This window comes from Tachysurus vachellii, chromosome 18, assembly GCF_030014155.1.
Source record: "Tachysurus vachellii isolate PV-2020 chromosome 18, HZAU_Pvac_v1, whole genome shotgun sequence".
NCBI classification, from domain to species: Eukaryota; Metazoa; Chordata; class Actinopteri; order Siluriformes; family Bagridae; genus Tachysurus; species Tachysurus vachellii.
The window spans coordinates 1,391,588-1,411,587 of NC_083477.1; the positions used below are offsets into that span (position 1 = coordinate 1,391,588).

Sequence of the window (20,000 nt, forward strand, 5' to 3'; positions counted from 1 at the left end):
GGGCGGGTCCCAGAGGATGGAGGCCGTGTCCTCACCCACACCTGTACAGCGCACGTTCTCTGGTGGATCAGGAACATCTGAACACAGGAATACACAAAAAACGAAAGGAAAAAAAAGAAAGAAAGAAAGATATAACTGTAGGAATACAAACAGATGTGAGAGAAAAATAGACAGGTGCTAAAGGAGGAAGTGTTAAGTGTGTCTTTCTTCTCTGTCTTTCTTCCACAGTCTGTCCCTCTCTCTCTTTCTAACTCTCTTTGTCTCGCTCTCTCTTTCTCTCTCTCTCTCTCTCTCTCTCTCTCTCTCTCTCTCTCTCTCTCTCTCTCTCTCTCTCTCTCTCTTGCTCTCTCTCGCTCTCTCTCTCTCTCTTTTGCTCTCTCTCTCTCTTGCTCTCTCTTGCTCTCTCTCTCTCTCGCTCTCTCTCACTCTCTCGCTCTCTCTCGCTCTCTCTTGCGCTCTCTCTCTCTTGCTCTCTCTCTCTTGCTCTCTCTTTCTCTCGCTCTCTCGCTCTTGCTCTCTCGCTCTCGCTCTCTCGCTCTCTCGCTCTCTCGTTCTCTCTCTCTTGCTCTCTCGCTCTCGCTCTCTCGCTCTCTCGCTCTCTCGCTCTCTCTCTCTCTCTCGCTCTCTCTCTCTCTTGCTCTTTCTTTCTCTCTCTCTCTCTCTCTCGCTCTCTCTCACCCACGATCTTTACGAGGATCTCGGCCTTGTCCTCTCCTACAGGATTGTTGACAGTGATGTTGTAAAGACCTTCATCTGACCTCTCTGCTCCTTCAATCACAAAACTGCTCAGGTTCTTCTTGCTCTCCACATGCACTCGTCCCTCTGTGGTTGTCATCTCCTGTTTACACACACACACACACACACACACACACACACACACACCCTTCAGATGTATCTCAGGTCATTATCTCATCTCATTTAAAATGTCTCTCAGTTCTAGTAAACGTCTGCTTCCACATCACGTGTACAATCACATCAGCTCACATTGATCTCCACTCTAATAAAAAAATGGCAAAACTAATCCTAGATTCTTATTTCATTTAACTAGGACGTTGTTAACTAGGAACCACCACAGGAACTAGCACTTTAAACCTCTGATGACCTCGACCCCCATCTGCTCTCCAACTACAGGCCGACATCCTCTACACCTCCACTTTATCTCCAGGATCCTAGAAGATGTTTTAACTCAGCAGCTATGCTCAGATCTACATAACATTAAGACTGCTGAAACGTATCAGTCAGGATTTGGGCCCCATCACAGCACATAGACACTGGTTACAGGTGGTACCTGTTACTGGTACCTGTTACTGGTACCTGTTACTGGTACCTGTTACTGGACTCTAATCAGGGTCGTGTCTCAACGTAATGCAGCTTTTAACTCCACTGATTATAACATTCTTCAAGATTAGACTAGAATATGTTGTTGGAGATAAAAGAACATCTGTCTGACTCAGCTTATTAAACTGAGCGCTATCCTCATCTAGCTAGCTGGAGAGAGAGAGAGAGAGAGAGAGAGAGAGAGAGAGAGAGAATGGAACAAAAGTACAGAATACAGTGTGACAAAGAGAGAAAGAGAGAGAGAGAGAGAGAGACAGAGAGAGACAGACAGACAGACAGACAGATAGATAGATAGATAGATAGATAGATAGATAGATAGATAGATAGATAGATAGATAGATAGTGAAATGAATAGATAGACAGACAGACAGACAGACAGATAGATAGATAGATAGATAGATAGATAGATAGATAGATAGATAGATAGATAGATAGATAGATAGATAGATAGTGAAATGAATAGATAGACAGACAGACAGACAGACAGACAGATAGATAGATAGATAGATAGATAGATAGATAGATAGATAGATAGATAGAATCAGACTGATTAATAAATAATAAATGTTTCTTGGTTCTCACGATGTCTCCTTTCTTCCAGCAGACGGTCGGCGCTGGTTCTCCGGTGATCTCCACATCCAGACGTAGTTTATTCCCGGCCACCACGATGATGGTGTTGTTGTTGACCAGGCTGCCAGTTGTGTCCAGGTGGATTTTTGGAGGATCTGGATGAACAGAAAGTGAATGACTTTGCTGTGACTACGCCCACTATTTTGTCTCCACAGACTGCATAATTGCTCACGTAACAAAACCAGGACCCATGAGCAATCCTCATTAGGCTCTGTTCATTAATTAGCTTGTTGACGTTAGCAATCTGGGGGCGGAGCTAATTTCAGGACCAGAAAAAAACTATAATAGAAGCATTAAACAAAATAACCAGACTGATCCACTTCATGGTAAACTGAGGATTGTCTGTGGTGTCTTTGGAAGGACAGATTGCACCTTTAATTAAATATAATGACATTATAATAATAATAATAATAATAATAATAATAATAAGTTACTCTTAATAATAAGTTACTCACCCTGACGAGGAACATATTCAATCTTTATTTCTGTGAAATAAATCAGATAAATCAAATAAAGTAAGTCACTGTGTGTGTGTGTGTGTGTGTGTGTGTGTGTGTGTGTATATGTGTGTGTGTGTGTGTCTGTGTGTGTGTGTGTGTGTGTGTGTCTGTGTCTGTGTGTGTGTGTCTGCGTGTGTATGTGTGTCTGTGTGTCTGTGTGTGTCTGCGTGTGTGTGTGTGTGTGTGTGTGTGTGTGTGTGTGTGTGTGTGTCTGTGTGTGTCTGCGTGTGTGTGTGTCTGTGTGTGTGTGTGTGTGTGTGTGTGTGTCTGTGTGTGTGTGTCTGTCTGCGCGTGTGTGTGTGTCTGTGTGTGTGTGTGTCTGTGTGTGTGTGTGTGTGTCTGCGTGTGTGTGTGTGTGTGTGTGTGTGTGTGTGTCTGTGTGTGTGTCTGTGTGTGTCTGCGTGTGTGTGTGTGTGTCTGTGTGTCTGTGTGTGTGTGTGTCTGTGTGTGTGTCTGTGTGTGTGTGTGTGTCTGCGTGTGTGTGTGTGTCTGTGTGTGTGTGTGTGTGTGTCTGTGTGTGTGTGTGTGTGTGTGTGTGTGTCTGTGTGTGTGTCTGTGTGTGTGTATGTCTGCGTGTGTGTGTGTGTCTGTGTGTCTGTGTGTGTGTCTGCGTGTGTGTGTGTCTGTGTGTGTGTGTGTGTGTCTGTGTGTGTCTGTCTGCGCGTGTGTATGTGTCTGTGTGTGTGTGTGTGTGTGTCTGTGTGTGTGTGTGTCTGCGTGTGTGTGTGTCTGTGTGTGTGTGTCTGCGTGTGTGTGTGTCTGTGTGTCTGTGTGTGTGTCTGCGTGTGTGTGTGTGTCTGCGTGTGTGTGTGTGTCTGTGTGTGTCTGTGTGTGTGTGTGTGTGTGTCTGTGTGTGTATGCGTGTGTGTGTGTCTGTGTGTGTCTGTGTGTGTGTGTGTCTGCTTGTGTGTGTGTGTCTGTGTGTGTGTGTGTGTCTGTGTGTGTGTGTGTGTGTCTGCGTGTGTGTGTGTGTCTGTGTGTGTGTGTGTGTGTCTGTGTGTGTGTCTGTGTGTGTGTGTGTGTCTGCGTGTGTGTGTGTGTGTGTCTGTGAGTACCTAAGAAGTTGAGTTTGGCCGAAAGGGAGAGCGCGTGGCCGTCAGGGACGAATGTGTAATCTCCAGCATCCCCTGGCTTCACGTCATCAATCAGCAACTTGTGGATTCTGAGAGCCCCCCACCCCAAAACCTGTGTTACCGTAGTAACAGCAACCTACACGACCTTACAGTGAACTAGAAACACTGGTGTCAGTTTCTGTGTCAATGATGAAGTCAGTAACTAGGTTTGATTACAATGTTATCACTCATTAAATATTAAGTGCTTATTATGGTGGCTGTGTTCAAAAACTGAGGAGTGAAAAGTGGACTAATGATGTGTCCCAAATGGCAGACTTTTCTTTTATGAATTTAGTGTGGTCATGTTTCAATTAACACATTTATTCACTATATAAGCCTTTTAAACACATAATGATCAGTCCAGTGTGGCTGTGTCCTATTCCACACTCCCTATACCACACTCCCTAGTCCACACTCCCTAGTCCACACTCCCTAGTCCACACTCCCTAGTCCACACTCCCTAGTCCACACTCCCTAGTCCACACTCCCTAGTCCACACTCCCTAGTCCACACTCCCTAGTCCACACTCCCTAGTCCACACTCCCTAGTCCACACTCCCTAGTCCACACTCCCTAGTCCACACTCCCTATACCACACTCCCTAGTCCACACTCCCTAGTCCACACTCCCTAGTCCACACTCCCTAGTCCACACTCCCTAGTCCACACTCCCTATACCACACTCCCTAGTCCACACTCCCTAGTCCACACTCCCTAGTCCACACTCCCTAGTCCACACTCCCTAGTCCCTATAAAAAATCAACCAACAAAATCTGTCTAGCATGGGTGTGTCTCAATATACACAACTGTTCACTATGTATGCTACATCAACAGAAGTCCACTCTTAAACACACAATCACAGTCCAACGTCTAAACACAACAACTTCCAATCCAGTTTGGATGTGTCCCAATCCACAGTTACAGTCACTATATAGGCTATAAAGACTCCATCAAAAACATGTCATCGGTCCACTATGGGTTTGTTCCTTTATTCACTAAACAAGCGTAGTGAGGATGTGTCCCAATCCACCTTATCTACTATATAAGATACACTTTTTTTTATAATGGATGTGTCTTAATCCACATCATAATTCATTATATAGACCAAGAACATCATGAATCCAGTGTGGACGTGTCCCAATCCACACCATTATTACTCAAATGCTACAACAGGCTTCATGCAGATTAACAAATTACACAATAGGCTTGTCTCCTTCCACACCATTATTGACTACAGGACACTATGGGACACTACAGGACACTATGGGACACTATGGGACACTATGGGACACTAAAGGACACTACGGGACACTACGGGACACTACAGGACACTACGGGACACTACGGGACACTACGGGACACTACAGGACACTACGGGACACTACAGGACACTACAGGACACTATATGACACTATATGACACTATATGACACTCCTCCACTCTTAAATGTGTTCCACTCCATGCAATCTATACACTATGGCACAATGCATTATGGGTATTCTAGACTGATTACAGTATGTTGTTTGGACAAGCTAGTTTTGTGTGTGTGTGTGTGTGTGTGTGTGTGTGTGTGTGTGTGTGTGTGTGTGTGTGTGTGTGTGTGTGGTTTACCTGCCAACGTGTGTAATTTTGATGCGGTTACTCGGTATGACCTCCACTCCATCCTTAAACCACTTCCCTGTGACCTTCTCATCAGAAACCTCACATTTAAACATGGCCTGCTCAGCGGCCTTCACCGTCAGATCAGCAATATTCTGCAGCACCTCCAGCTCCTTATCTGAAACACACACACACACACACACACACACACACACACACACACAAACAGAGAACAATGCAGTGATGCTTAAGTCCTTCAGTCTGTCCAGCTTCGTGTCTGTACGTTCTGCTCATACAGATCAGCTCCCAAATTGATCATCCTAACTTTACCATCGCACTCATCGTTTCCTGGGCTGCTAACTAGCCAAACTAAACCTAACAGCTTCGTATAGCCGCAATGCGTTCTGGGAATCTGAGTCCAGCTGAGACTGTTGCTTTTGAATTTTAGCGGCTGAAGACAAAACCTGATCACCTGAGATCTTTAAAACCTTCGTCTCCTGTTCAACAACAATAACGACAACAATCGATTAAACAAGTGACATTACACTTACCTTCCACCTCCAGCTCTGCCTTCGACTCCCCCCCACTGGTGCAGACGTGGTAGGTTCCGATGTCCTCTTTGGTGGCTTCGTTGATGACCAGCCAGTGCTTCTTCCCTTCCTTCTTAATTCGATACTTTCCATCCCGACCCAACTCCACTCCGTCTTTCATCCTTAAGAGTAATAAAAGTAAAGCTGGATAAGCTGGATGAAATAAAATTAAAAAAAACAATTAAAGTTAAGCAGCATGTTAAGTTTTAAAACCAGCAGCGTGTTAAATCTCCAAGCTCCAGATTCTGAGAGTCAGAAGTGTCGATGATTCGTAGATGTTTGTTTTATTCCATGGTCTTTCATGTTGTCAGTGTAGATCACGACCTGATAAACATTGTCGCGTGGCTGAGAACTCAATCAGAAGGGGGCGCTAAAGTGCTGCTTTACGTTCAACAGAGCAAAGAAAATATAAATAAAATTTTTTAAAAAACTCACCATTTAACGCTGGCTCCTTCCTCGGACACTTCCACCTCGAACTCCACTTTGTCCCCAACCACCACGTGGATGTCATCCAGGAGCTTGGTGATGGTGACTGGAGGCTCTACACACACACACACACACACACACACTTCAGTAAAAAAGGTAAAGCACAGGAGATGCCTGTTGATCTGATGAACTGATGATCACCTTGTACAAACACCTCAGTGAAACACTTTTCCTCCCCGACAACACACTCGTACGCAGCGTCATCCGACAGCGTGCACTTGTTCATGATGAGTCTGCGGATCCCTCCGACATTCTCAAACACGTACCTGCAGAAAACAACACTCTCTGAAAGAAAACCACACACACGCACACACACACACGCACACACACACACAGCTGCGTACTTTGCTGAAGGTTTGATCTCCTGCCCATTTTTCAGCCACTTGACCTGCTGGTTTGGATCCGTCAGTTCCACGGACATCTGGATCTTCTTCCCTTTTTCCACAGAGTACGCTGGGTCCAACTTTTTTAGGAAAGCTGAGACACAACAAGGAGACACGAGTTACAAATACAACAAACAAAAAACTCTGAAATAACACACAGAACAGTCTCAGACACTCAGACACAACAAACACACTACAAATGCAAACAAACGCAAATATAAACAACAAACATTTAAAAGTCTCAAAGATGACAAAAGGAAGGAACTGATGCTAAAACATTCCGGTGTCACTTTGTGTAGATGCAGAAAAGGTCTTAACATGTTCCTCGGGGGTGATTACTGCAGTGATTAACTGCATTCTGCATTCTGATTGGTCAGAAGGTGTTGATTAATTCTTCACATCACAGCTCGTTATCGTATACGATGCGGAGACGGATCTGTTTGTAGCTGCTGTAACATTACGTCGCTGTCGGGTGGAAACCTCGTATGTCCAAATTTGGTCAATTTCATATTTTTTCACATATCGATGCTATTGGTCAGTCCCCACATTTGTCTGTTATTTTTACAAGTTATTAACCAATCTAAAGTCTTGAAAATAGCTTGAGCGCAAATCTCATAACTCCATTGGACACTTCAACTGTCCACCTCTTCCTCACTCCGCGGGAGAGCTTCACGGCATATTTCTCCTCAAGAAGAGTCACAACGAATCAACACGTCTTCTGAGGTAAATGTCTTCAAAACACTGGGCTCAAAGAATAAAAAATCTTGACCCCCGCTAGTTCTGGTGCTCGTCTGAGGACAGGAATTTAGCGCAAGACAATCCACTGCAACGCGGACTAAACCCTGTGCACTGCAGATAAGGTACGGCGTTTTTTTAATTTCCTGAAAAGTAACGGTTTTGGAGATACGAGGATTCCGCCTGACAGCGACGATAAGTGACATCAGGAACTGATTTGTTTCACAGCATTAAATGTAACGTAATGGATAAAAAGGATGATCTTTTGTTCCTTATCTTTTTTACTTAGTTAGATGTCAGTAATCTCAGTGTCACAGTCTCACCAACAGCTCAGAGGTTCTAATTTTCACAGCTTTATCGTCTTCTCTGCTTTGTCGTTTAGTCGACCAGACATTTGTTCCTTGATCATTTTCCAGCGTGACGTATTTCCCCCTCGCTACAGCGTACATTTCCATGATGTTCGGTGTTTCACCGCCTGACTCTATCTACCGAGCTGTTTCTGTTCAGTGTTTTCACCTGAATCTGAAGCTCTGTTCAGCGTCTGATTGGGTTTCTGTTGCTAAGTGACCAGCTGTAACGTTCCAAATCTGCATCATTTCACACTGAACACGTTTGTCACCGTGATGTAGACTTAACACTGTTGTGAGTTTAATAACCTCGGGGAAAAAGCCGCATTTCATTACCCCTCTTCTACGTTACAGGTGTGAAGCCTTCTATTACCCTGGGGGTAAAAGTGAAACTTAGAACAAGGAGAACCCAGGGTTAAGCTCAGAGTGAAAAGCAGTAAGATACGAAAACTTCATCATCATCATCATTCGTTATTGGCTGCACCCACCGTCACTCTTTTTTGGCTCCACCTTCTTCATCTTCTTCAGTCTCTTCAGCATTCCCCTCAGGTCAGTGATCCCGTACTCAAAGGCGATCTTCTCGTAGTCGCAGGGTTTTGCTTCCTTTAGGATCTCCCACACATCCACTTCCCTTTGGGGCTCCTCCTTTTGCTTCCTCTGTCTAGTCAACAAAAAATATATATCTATGAAAACATTTCCTGATCATTAAAAAAAAAAAACTAGCTCACTGGCTGAAATAATTAGCTAGCGGTTTACTGCTAGCTGTTTACTGCTAGCTAACCCTTTAAAATTTGGGATTTTGTGGAATGTTGGCTGTGTCCTGTGTCCCTGAGGTTGTGTTGCTGATCAATCTGTTATGTTGTGGATCAGGGATTAAGGAACAGTCTGAGGGCTGAGTGAAGAACTCCTGACCTTTTCTTAAGGAGTCCACTGAAATCCAGATCTCCAGCATCCTCTCCTGCGTCTCCCCTGCAGGTGGAACAGAAATATACAGAAACTTGTAGAAATAATGCAGCAGAATGATGAATACTGCACAACATCTGCGTTAACCTGATTGCCATAGACTTATTTACTATACATTAAACGGCGTTTACGGTAGTTTGCTTATGTATTCGGTGTGTTTACTGTAGACCTGCTTCAACAGCATCTATGGTAGTTTTCTTGTTTATATGGAACCTTTTCTCTGTTTTTTTCAGTTCTGAAATTTACAGTAGATTGCGTCATTACTTCAGTATTTACGGTAGTTTGATTATTAATTTGGATCATTTACCATAGATTTGTTATTCAAAAACTGAGTCGGGCCGAATACTACACAAAAATCAAAACAAACGTGTAGCCAATGAGCAGAAAGGGGCGTGTCTTGTCAATATGGGCGGAGAGAGTGTTCAGTGCGCATGTGTGACATTAGCAGAAAGCGGTTTTAACATTGACATGGAGGATAAAAACAAAGAAAGAAAGTGAAGAAAGACTTACGATAAGGTAAGAAGTAGGACGTGTTAATATAGGATCAGCTTTCCAGCGCTGGAGAGAACTGAAGGAGCAGGAAGTTGGTCACATATTCACAGTTTCCTGAGTCAATAACTCCTGAGCTAAACGCTGTTACTACACAAATAACACCTCTTTTCTATCGTAGTAATGTAGAGACGCAGCTACAACCGTGTTTTGTGTAGTAACAGTGTTTAGCTCAGGAGTTATTGACTCGGGAAACTCCAATCTGTGAATATGTGACCAACTTTACTTAAGACGCCGAGGCGCTTTTTTCCTTCTCGATAGGTGAGTAACGTTGGTTTTGCTTTGTTACACAGAACTAATATATGCCTTTGTCCTTTACATGATTATGTTTGTGTGTCATTTTTGCTTGTTTGTTTATCTGCAATCGTATTGTTCTTCCCTTCAGCTATGATTAAAGCCCTATTAGGACGGGATTAGTTTTACGTGAGGACGTGGAGTAATGCAATTTTACCTCAGGACGTCTGTAATATTAATTGGCCAATTCGCACGGGACAAGACATCTCAGTAAAACTAGCAGAAGTGGGAGGGGTAACTCGCTTTACGCACCACAGTAACCTTCTTGTCGTCATGTGCGTATGACGTTGCTTCCTGTTATCACATGCGCAAACAGACAACATGGCACCTCTATGCTTGCAAAACGCCGCCAAAAACTACTTTTAAACAGGAAATGACGGAATTTTACTGTACATGTTTACAGCGGGTTTATTCAGACGGGAGTAGTTTTACCTGAGGTAATTTTTCCGGACCTTTTTACAGAAGTTAAATGTCGCCGTAATCTTTACTGACATTGTCCATAATGATTACCGAGATGGCACATTCGGACGGGACTAATATCAACGAGAAGCTCTGGTAATAATTACTTTACCCCCACGTCTCCATGTAAAACTAATCCTGTCCGAATAGGGCTAAAGTCACATTTCTTTCCATTAGTTGCCTGGGTCACGTATGTATGTCTGGGTGGAGCTATCGATACGGGGTGGGACCCATTTGGGTTAGGGGCGTGTTTGTTTTGGTGATTTTATATGTCAACATTGGCTTTCAAACAACGGAGACCCCACATTTAAGCTCTTATTTGTATGTTTTGTTAGTGTGTTGCCTGTAGACCTGCTACTCCAGTGTTTATGGTAGTTTACTAGCTATTTAATGTTTACTGTAGATTTGCTACACTGGAATTTATGGTAGGTTGTTTATTCATTTATTACCTTCACTGTTAATATGCTACTCTGATATTTACTGTAGTTCTTTGCTTATTTTGTGTGTTTAATGTAGACAAGCTACTCCAGTGTTTACGGTAGTTTGCCTGTGTATTTAGCATGTTTACAGCGGCCTTATTAACCTAGTATTTATGCTAGTTTGCATGTAGTCAGGGGGCACGGTGGCTTAGTGGCTTAGTTAGCACGTTCGCCTCACACCTCCAGGGTCGGGGTTCGATTCCTGCCTCCACCTTGTGTGTGGAGTTTGCATGTTCTCCCCGTGCCTTGGGGGTTTCCTCCGGGTACTCCGGTTTCCTCCCCTGGTCCAAAGACATGCATGGTAGGTTGATTGGCATCTCTGGATCTCTGGAAAATTGTCCGTAGTGTGTGATTGCATGAGTGAATGAGTGTGTGTGTGTGCCCTGTGATGGGTTGGCACTCCGTCCAGGGTGTATCCTGCTTTGATGCCCGATGACGCCTGAGATAGGCACAGGCTCCCCGTGACCCGAGGTAGTTCGGATAAGCGGTAGTGAATGAATGAATGAATGCATGTAGTCATGCTAGTAGACATGTCATTGCATCCAGAATTTCCATCCAGTATCCAGTTTTCCAGTATTTTTTTTGAATGCTTATGCTAGGTTTTCTACTCCAGCCTTATTTACCTTATGCTAATTTTATTATTTATTTATTTCTACAGAAGATGTTCAGGAAAGATGAGCAGACATGAATGACAGGAAGAGACAAATACACACAGACTCACGATCGCTTGAAGGCCTCCAGGATGTTGGTTTGCGCAACCTCCTGTGCAGCTGAAGGACAAAATAAAGAGAAAATGATGATGAAATCTAAAAGCGTCCATCTCGTTAACGATCTGTTCTTTCGTACCTTCCACAGTGACCTCGAAAGAGCAGCTGTCGCACTTGTCCTTGGACGTGACCTCGCAGCGATAACCTCCTGCATCTCCCTCAACCACCTTCACGATGGTCATCTCGTACATGTAGATCTGCCGACAATGATGGATGAACAATGGCTTTTCTTTTTCATTGTGAGCATTTGATCTGAATGAAAGTGAATTCAATGTGTGCGGCACAGAAAAATCTCACGCGGCTGTAAAGGCGAGAATTTTGTGTAAATGTGAAAGCATAAATGCGAGACCATTTTATGTGAAAGTGAAAAAAAAACAGTATGTGTGATTGTTAAAACATTTTATGTGTCTGTGAGAATATTTTGTTTTTATATGAAGGAACAGTCTGCAAGTTTCATGCAAATTTTCTGTGAATGCGAGAGAATTTTGTGAGAATGAGAGTGCAAAGCAATGTGTTGTTCTCTTAAATGCAAAAAATGTTCCTGTGAGAGTATTAAGTGTGTGTGAGAATGTTTGATATAAATATGAAGAAATCTTATGCAAGTCTTTTTTATGTAAATGTGAGAGAATTGTGTGTGTGTGTGTGTGTGTGCGTGTGTCAGAAAATCGTATGTGTATTAAAAAAATATGTTGTGTATGCGAAAGCTTCTTAAATGAATGTAAGAGTGTTTTACATTTTATGAATTCAATAACAGGTCCAGTGCGAAAGCATTTTATAGAAATTTGAAAATATTTTCTATTCGTATATGATCGAATAAATATATAGATACGCAAATAGATCAATGCCTTATGCAGATCAAATTTATTTAAATGTGAGATCATGTTTTCCGTTTTTAATAACAACATAATTTTAATGTGAATGCTTGTGTAGAAATAAGAATTTGATTTATATGCGAGAGCATTTTCAGTGTTCCGCTTTTTCCCATGGAAAGTACATATGTATTGGTATGCAGGTATTCAGTGATATGAAGTGCACCACACAGGGTTCTCTCACAAGTGTGTTGGAGAGCATTTTATATAATTTGTAATCTCACACACACACACACACACACACACACACACACACACACACACACACACATACACACACACCTTGGTGTTCCTGTCATAGGTCTCTTTAAACTGCAGGTGTTTTCCAGCTTTGCTGCCCAGGTCCAACCACTTCCCTTTCAGCCACTTCAATACCGGCTTCCTCAGAAGATTTGACGCGTCCACCTTCGCTACGAATGTTATGTTTTTCCCTGCACCCAATAACGAGACACTTTAAAATCAAACCTTTTTCACTGACTAGAACTCTTTACAACGCAGATGACCTCTGACCTTTGGTTGCCGTGGCGCTCTGCGGCCTCTCCAAGATGAGTCCGGTGACTTCCGACATCTGTCGCTCCTCCCCAGGCTTGAGCTCTGAAGGCGTGGCAGAGAGAAGGACGTGAGAGTCAAATCAATCAGACAGACGTCAGACAGAGTGCCAGTCAGTCATTCGTCCTCCTGTAGGAACCGATTAGTAACGTCTATAACGTCCGATATTACACTTTACACCACAGTAGTGATGTCGAATGCTGGGTTCTGATTGGTCAGTAAGTGTTGCTTAGTTTCCTATAACAGCAGCTTTATATAAATAATGCAGTCGTTCTGATATGTTAGAGTTTCTATAGCAACAGCTCAGTCTGCTGAAAGCTGCTGTAAGATAAGTGAGAACAGGAACAAAGTTTAAATAGAAAGTTCTTTAACAAATAAAATTGTTGGTAAATCGCAGATCGGTTTCACGCGAATACCGTGACACGCCTGACTAACGATATGACACGAAATCAAATCTCACAACACAGGACTTCCTGGGTTCTGAAAAGGATTCGAAAAGATTGAAAATATTTCTGTAATTAGCACCAATTTTTTTTTATATTTAATGCTGCTACATTTCCTCTAAACACATTGTAGTCTTAAAGGTGGGGTCTACGATATTTGAGAAATGCTTCAGAAAACTGAGTCGGGCCACCAAACAAAACCAAAATCAAAACAAACGTTTAGCCAATGAGCAGAAAGGGGCGTGTCTTGTCAATATGGGCGGAGAGAGGGTTCAGTGCGCATGTGTGCATGTGCTTATATTCACAGATTGGAGTTCCCGAGTCAATAACTCCTGAGCTAAACACTGTTACTACACAAAACACGGTTGTAGCTGCGTCTCTACATTACTACGATAGAAAAGAGGTGTTATTTGTGTAGTAACAGCGTTTAGCTCAGGAGTTATTGACTCAGGAAACTCCAATCTGTGAATATGTGACCAACTTCCTGCTCCTTCAGTTCTCTCCAGCGCTGGAAAGCTGATCCTATATTAACACGTCCTACTTCTTACCTTATCTTAAGCCTTTCTTCTCTTTCTTTCTTTGTTTTTATCCTCCATGTCAATGTTAAAACCGCTTTCTGCTAATGTCACACATGCACACTAACACTCTCTCCGCCCATATTGACAAGACACGCCCCTTTCTGCTCATTGGCTACACGTTAGTTTTGTTTTTGTTTTGTTTGTCATCCCGACGTGGTTTTCTGAAGCATTTCTCAAATATCAGAGACCCCACCTTTAAGTAAAAATATATATCGTGGGACGACGTCTGGAAGGTTCTCCGTAGGTTCTGCTGTAGGATGCGATGTGATTTTCTATCAGTTAACGGTAATAATAAGAATAATTTTTTTTTCTCATGTATATGTCATAGACAAATACATGGTAAAGGGGATTTCTGTGTCTTACCATCCTCTGGCAACTCTGCATCGAGGGGATAAAGGGAGAGAGAGAGAGAGAGAGAGAGAGAGAGAGAGAGAGAGAGATAAGGAAATGCACTAGTGAGTAATGAAGTGAGTTAAAGATCCTAGAGCCTTTTGAACATCTGACCTTCTCAAATGACATTTCCACACACTTACACTCCCATGTCTCATGTCCTGTTAAGATTGCAGAATGATGACGTATCGGTTGCTTGAAGTCTCTTTGAAACCACAGACTGTTGGTCGTCGTTGGCATTATCGGTTTATCGGCGTACAGACATGGAGCAGCAACTAGAAACTAAGCGTTCATTTTTAACAAGGAGATGAGAAAGCTTGGAGAACAGAGGAACCCAATCTTCAGCTTCATTTCCGTCAGAGATCAGAGACAGAGCTGCGTTTTAATTCCCATTTTCTCGATTTGATCCAAATTAGGGCTGATGATAGACAGTGATCCATCAGACCAAATCCTGTAGTGTGTGTGTGTGTGTGTGTGTGTGTGTGTGTGATCTGATGTTTCCTCAGTTCCTTTCTCGCAACTTTAGTTCCTACCTGCAGTTAACTTCATTGACTGTTTGAAGGATAAACCTCTTAAAGGCGCATCATTGAACACGTCTTTACACATTGTAGAAGAAGAAGAAGGTCCAGCATGCTGCTACATGTTCCATGGGTTCCATGGCAACATCTCCAAGGTATCATCTCATCATCTCTCAGCACTCAGACAACTCTGGACTTGATTATCTCACAAAAAGATCTTGACTTACTTATCTCACAAAAAATGTCTCACTAGAACTTAATCTGATTGCGATGACGTCGGTACCAAAGCTTCACAGAATGTCATCGCATGAAGATGTCTGTAGAAGAACACAGTGGAGACCAAACTCTACGTCTTGTCCTCACCGCTCTGATAGACTTCACTAGAGTATGATGTCGTTTCTGGCTCGGTTGCCGTTTGACCCCTGGGGACAGTACGATTTGTGCTCCAGAGAAATCTTCACAACGGCAATCTAGGGATCAGTTCTTCAGCTCCTTGTGACATCCTCTGAGCACTACACGGGCCAAATTGATCGACACAATCGAGCCACTGTTGAAAGAATTGAAGCAGTTCAAGCCCCGCCCACAAAATGGATCCTCTGGTGCGTCCTAAGTTTCTTGTGTGTAACGGAGTGTTTTAGAGCTGGATAAAAATAATGAAGCTCAGTCAGTTCGTGTCATCCCTCGTTTCTGACAGGAAACTTTTTCTGTTTTGTCTTTAATCTGCTATGGAGCACGAACCAATTTTCCAGTTCATGCAAAAAACACACAAACGTCGATATATACTCACTGCACGGAAAACCAGTATATATCACTTCCTGTTTTTAAAACTCGGCAACACAAGAACATTTTCCAGCAGTGGAAAATTTCGTTTCTGACTAATAATAATAACGAACAGTACGGAATCCTGCCCTTTATCATTCTTAAGAGCTTATTTCCAAGTCCAACCCCATGTAAGCTCAGCACTTCCAATAGTTTCACACACGTGACCTGGTGGAAGGTTGGAGTAAATGAGTTCACAGCCCAGAGTCTGCACATTCGCATGTCAGGGTTCGCACTGAGTGATGATAACCAGCTCTGACTGTTCACCGCGTGCTCATTCTGGTGAGCAGCTGTTCAGCAAACACACACACAAACACACACACACATGCAGAGACAGAAGCACAAAGTGAGCTGGTGGGTCGTTTTCTTTTCCTTACCGTCCCCCGATTGTCCCTCCTCTTCTGAACGAGAAGAAGCAACAAGCAGGCAGAAAGGGTTAATACGCAGACAAGAAAAAGTTAAATCATCATCATCATCATCATCATCATCTCTCTTACACACACACACATACACACTTATACTGAACTTGTCACTACACAAATATACAACCTTTAAAAACTCACCGAAACTAAAACAACCTTTTCATTTAAAAAAGTCTGATTTTTTTTTTTACATAACCAAATGTCCACACAAAGTCTAAAGTGAACACACACACACACACACACACACACACAAAGTCTAAAGTGAACACACACACACACAGACACACACACACAAAGTCTAAAGTGAACACACACACACACACACACAAAGTCTAAAGTGAACACACACACACACACACACAGACACACACACACACACACAAAGTCTAAAGTGAACACACACACACACACACACACACACAGACACACACACACACAAGGTCTAAAGTGAACACACAAACACACACACACACACACACACAAAGTCTAAAGTGAACACACACACACACACACACACACAAAGTCTAAAGTGAACACACACACACACACACACACACACACACACAAAGTCTAAAGTGAACACACACACACACAGACACACACAGACACACACACACACACACACACAAAGTCTAAAGTGAACACACATATATTCCTTTCACCAGATCCTGTAACTATAGTATCATAAAAAATATACAGAATAATAATCAGGTCTAATATATTAATGAGAAGAACAAACACACTGGTCATTTAATCAGATAATAAGGAAGTGATGTGGAAAGACCATGACCACGCCCACAGACATGCCCACAAACACGCCCATAAACACGCCCACAAAGAACAACTGACAAGCAGAGTGTGAAGATAGAGTAAGAAAAATGTCGTCATGGTAAAAATGTTGTTGTTCTTTTATTTCAAAATACAGTTCCGCTATTTGTACAAAGTTAGTATTCTGAGGGAGTTAGGTGTTATAAACAAATTTAAATATAAGTATATTTTGGTCCTAAAGTTAACAGTTAAAGTTAGCGTTGCTAGTTGTTAAAGCAGCAGTAATATGAGGAACTCACCAGCAGGAGGTGCTGCTTCCTGTTTCTTAGGAGCTAAAGAAAAAAAACAGCAAGAAATCCTTCATTAGCAAATAAGCAAATTATTCTAATATTTATTAATTTTTTTATGGTGATGTTACTTTAGGTTGGTTTTAATAGGTTAGCTCAGACTTAAAATATAAACTCTTAGCTCTGACTAAAATCCTGTGTGGGTGGGATTACAAACATCAAATCAAAGTGTAGCCCCGCCCACTTTATATCAAAATGGAAGAAACTGGAGTCTCAGAACAAGGAAGTAACTGGATACAACTACACAAATCACACTGGTGTATCGTCACACCTCTAGAGCTGTGGAATTCTCTCATCGTCACTGTCATCATCAAGTTCTCTCAGAGATCAAAACACAGTCAGTGAGCCTCAAAATTCCAAACCAGTCTGTTCACTTTCACAATCATTTCCTGGGGGATACAGGACACGTCACTCAGCCTCGTTCCCCAAACTCTCTCTGGGTTTGGAGACATTCTGAAGGGTCCACACCTCTATTTTGGACAAGGTTTATCTTTCACCTTGAGATCTTGGTTCTGTTAAAGTTTGGCATTGTTCGTCGTCCTGGAATCTCCTCACCAACAAGAAGGTCCGAGTCACTATGAGGAGCAGACGGAGCCAAACACTAAGACGTGTAGAACACAAGGAGAGCATAACGAGACACAACAATGGAACTCAATCACAAAGCAAGGATCAGAAACACATCGCCACTTCAGGAACCTTTTCGGGAACTGTTTCGGGAACTGTGAATTTCTTTGTTGTACAAAAGTTACGTTTACCTTAGAACCATAATGAGATCTTTGGTTCTTTGGTTTGTTTCTCCAGAAGAACACGAAAGGTTTCCATGTAGTTTCAGCACTTCAACAAAATTTCTTCCAAGAATAAGCACTTTGAAAATGGAAAAAAAAAAAAAAAACTACCATTTAAAAAGTTCAGGAACCTTTTCAGTGCAGAACAAGAACCATGAGGGTGGAGCTTCCTGTGCTGAACATCACTGATTGGTCACAGACTCGCAGAATAAAAAAACATTTTTTGGGTTTTTAAAAAACTCTTGAAGTTAGATTTGTATATGAAAGAAATGGAACGATCCTCGAACTCGCCGTCTTCTCGCTCGACTACCACCGGATCAACAGGTTTTATTTTTCGTTTAGAAATCGCCTTTTGCTTTTGCATCACTTCAGTTGACCGCAAAGAATAAATTTGACATTTTCTTTGTCTTACTTAGTTTATTTTTTTCATCACTAACTTTATCCAGACCTGAAGGCAAGCAGAAAACTCTGAACGCTCCTAAATTCCACCTCTTAAATCTGGTGTCTTTGGTGTGTTAAACAGGTAATTATAGAAACCGTAGAGGAGCTGCTGCGAGCGGTCGAATGCCTCCACTTCCCCTTATGAGCTTTAATCCGTCTGTATAATGCTCATGAGCTGTAGGTTGAACAAATCAAATAAGACTCACTTTAAGGTTTTGGCTGATTATAAATGTCCTAAAGTGGATTATTTAGTATTTTTTTCTGGAGCAGCGCACAACAGCACCACCTACAGGTCGTAACCCAAGAAACGTGTAAGAGCGAATTCATGCAGCCAATCGGTGACCATCGTGGAGGTCATGTGATCACAGAGAGAGACACGCCCACTAGATCTTCTCTTCATTTGAGCTGTTAGTCTGGGATTTGGGATTCAGAGAAGATGGAGCATGACCCCAGCGGAGCATTACGGATTAAAAGACTGAATTCCCACGTAATCATATCCATGAGAGCTCGTGATCTTCTGTCCTTAATGGTTTTCTTATCAGGTTATTAATAGAGATTTGATTTTAACACCGCATCTGATATCAGCACAATATATCCTACTGGGAGTCGTATTTATCCCCCCTCAAAAAATCCAGAGTCTCTCAGTTCAAACCGGGGCCTGATAGTAATCCCTGGGATTATTGAGCACACGAATGAGACGTGTGTTGTGGTGATGATTTATGGGGTGATAGAGTCCAATGTCTCGCTCGGTCTAATGAACATCACTTGAGAAAAGTGTGAATATGCGATTCGGATTCGTCCGTCTCTATAAATACTCGCTGGTCTCGCTCTATCTGCACGTTTCTCTTTTTATAGAGAGTCTGTTTCTCTGAGCAGGACCAAACATGGAGGCGTGTACGATCCCGAGCTCTGGTCCAGATCACCTGTTCTCATGGCTATTCTGAAGCTCCGTAAAAATCAGCCGTAAACAGTTTTTTTTTTTAACGAATGAAGTGGAGGAGACGATATCAGCAGCACTGGAGGAGGAATTTATCTTTCCAGAGTCATGTTATGCTGAGGCTTCCATCATCTCCAGCTTCGGTTTATGCTGTCAAAGCTCTCTCTCTCTCTCTCTCTCTCTCTCTCTCTCTCTCTCTCTCTCTCTCTCTCTCTCTCTCTCTTTAATCTCTTTGAAATGTCTATGTGGTGCTAGTTTCCAGTCACATGCATTTTTTAGCCACTCTCTCTCTCTCTCTCTCTCTCTCTCTATCTCTCCCTCTCTCTGTTTCTCTCTCTCTAACTCTCTCTCTCTCTCTCTCTCTCTCTCTCTCCCTCTCTCCGTTTCTCTCTCTCTAACTCTCTCTCTCTGTTTCTATCTCTCTCTCTCTCTCTCTCTCTCTCTCTCTCTCAGCTCTACTCTCTCTCTCACAGAATGTGATCCAGATCTAAGGGATAGATAGATAGATAGATAGATAGATAGATAGATAGATAGATAGATAGATAGACATTTTTTTTCCTTGCGATATCGAGGTTTATGACACAGTAACATGTGGCCACGCCCACAAAAAGTTCACAGAGAGATAAAAATGCAGAATAACCAGCTCAGTAATCCAGTAATGCAGCTCAGCCACTGCAGCTATCACATACACACACACACACACACACACACACACACACACACACACACACACATATAGACACACAAACACACACACAGATATACACACACACATGCATACACACACACACACACACAATCATACACATGTATACACATACACACACACAATCATACACATGTATACACATACATACAATCATACACACACATACAATCATACACATGTATACACACACATACAA

The 20,000-nt window shown here is 42.5% G+C and overlaps 1 protein-coding gene across 3 annotated transcripts in view; it reads right to left on the reverse strand.

The window, feature by feature from the left end:
• Positions 1 to 20,000, reverse strand: part of mybpc2a (myosin binding protein Ca) — a 33,352-nt gene that overhangs the window by 6,827 nt on the left and 6,525 nt on the right. The window contains exons 2-19 of one of the 3 annotated variants that reach the window (XM_060891860.1): positions 16,885 to 16,917; positions 15,773 to 15,796; positions 12,609 to 12,692; positions 12,381 to 12,529; positions 11,309 to 11,426; positions 11,184 to 11,232; positions 8,631 to 8,687; positions 8,207 to 8,379; positions 6,598 to 6,730; positions 6,395 to 6,519; positions 6,203 to 6,308; positions 5,729 to 5,889; positions 5,190 to 5,355; positions 3,524 to 3,630; positions 2,424 to 2,453; positions 1,921 to 2,063; positions 679 to 838; positions 1 to 77 (exon numbers count right to left, since the gene is read on the reverse strand). The exon at positions 1 to 77 is cut by the window's left edge and continues 28 nt beyond it. In XM_060891860.1, coding sequence (XP_060747843.1) covers positions 1 to 77; positions 679 to 838; positions 1,921 to 2,063; positions 2,424 to 2,453; positions 3,524 to 3,630; positions 5,190 to 5,355; positions 5,729 to 5,889; positions 6,203 to 6,308; positions 6,395 to 6,519; positions 6,598 to 6,730; positions 8,207 to 8,379; positions 8,631 to 8,687; positions 11,184 to 11,232; positions 11,309 to 11,426; positions 12,381 to 12,529; positions 12,609 to 12,692; positions 15,773 to 15,796; positions 16,885 to 16,917 — 1,895 coding nt within the window. Of the gene's footprint in view, positions 78 to 678; positions 839 to 1,920; positions 2,064 to 2,423; positions 2,454 to 3,523; positions 3,631 to 5,189; positions 5,356 to 5,728; positions 5,890 to 6,202; positions 6,309 to 6,394; positions 6,520 to 6,597; positions 6,731 to 8,206; positions 8,380 to 8,630; positions 8,688 to 11,183; positions 11,233 to 11,308; positions 11,427 to 12,380; positions 12,530 to 12,608; positions 12,693 to 14,031; positions 14,052 to 15,772; positions 15,797 to 16,884; positions 16,918 to 20,000 lie in introns of those variants that run through there. The other 2 variants (XM_060891861.1, XM_060891862.1) reach the window with 2 other exon arrangements.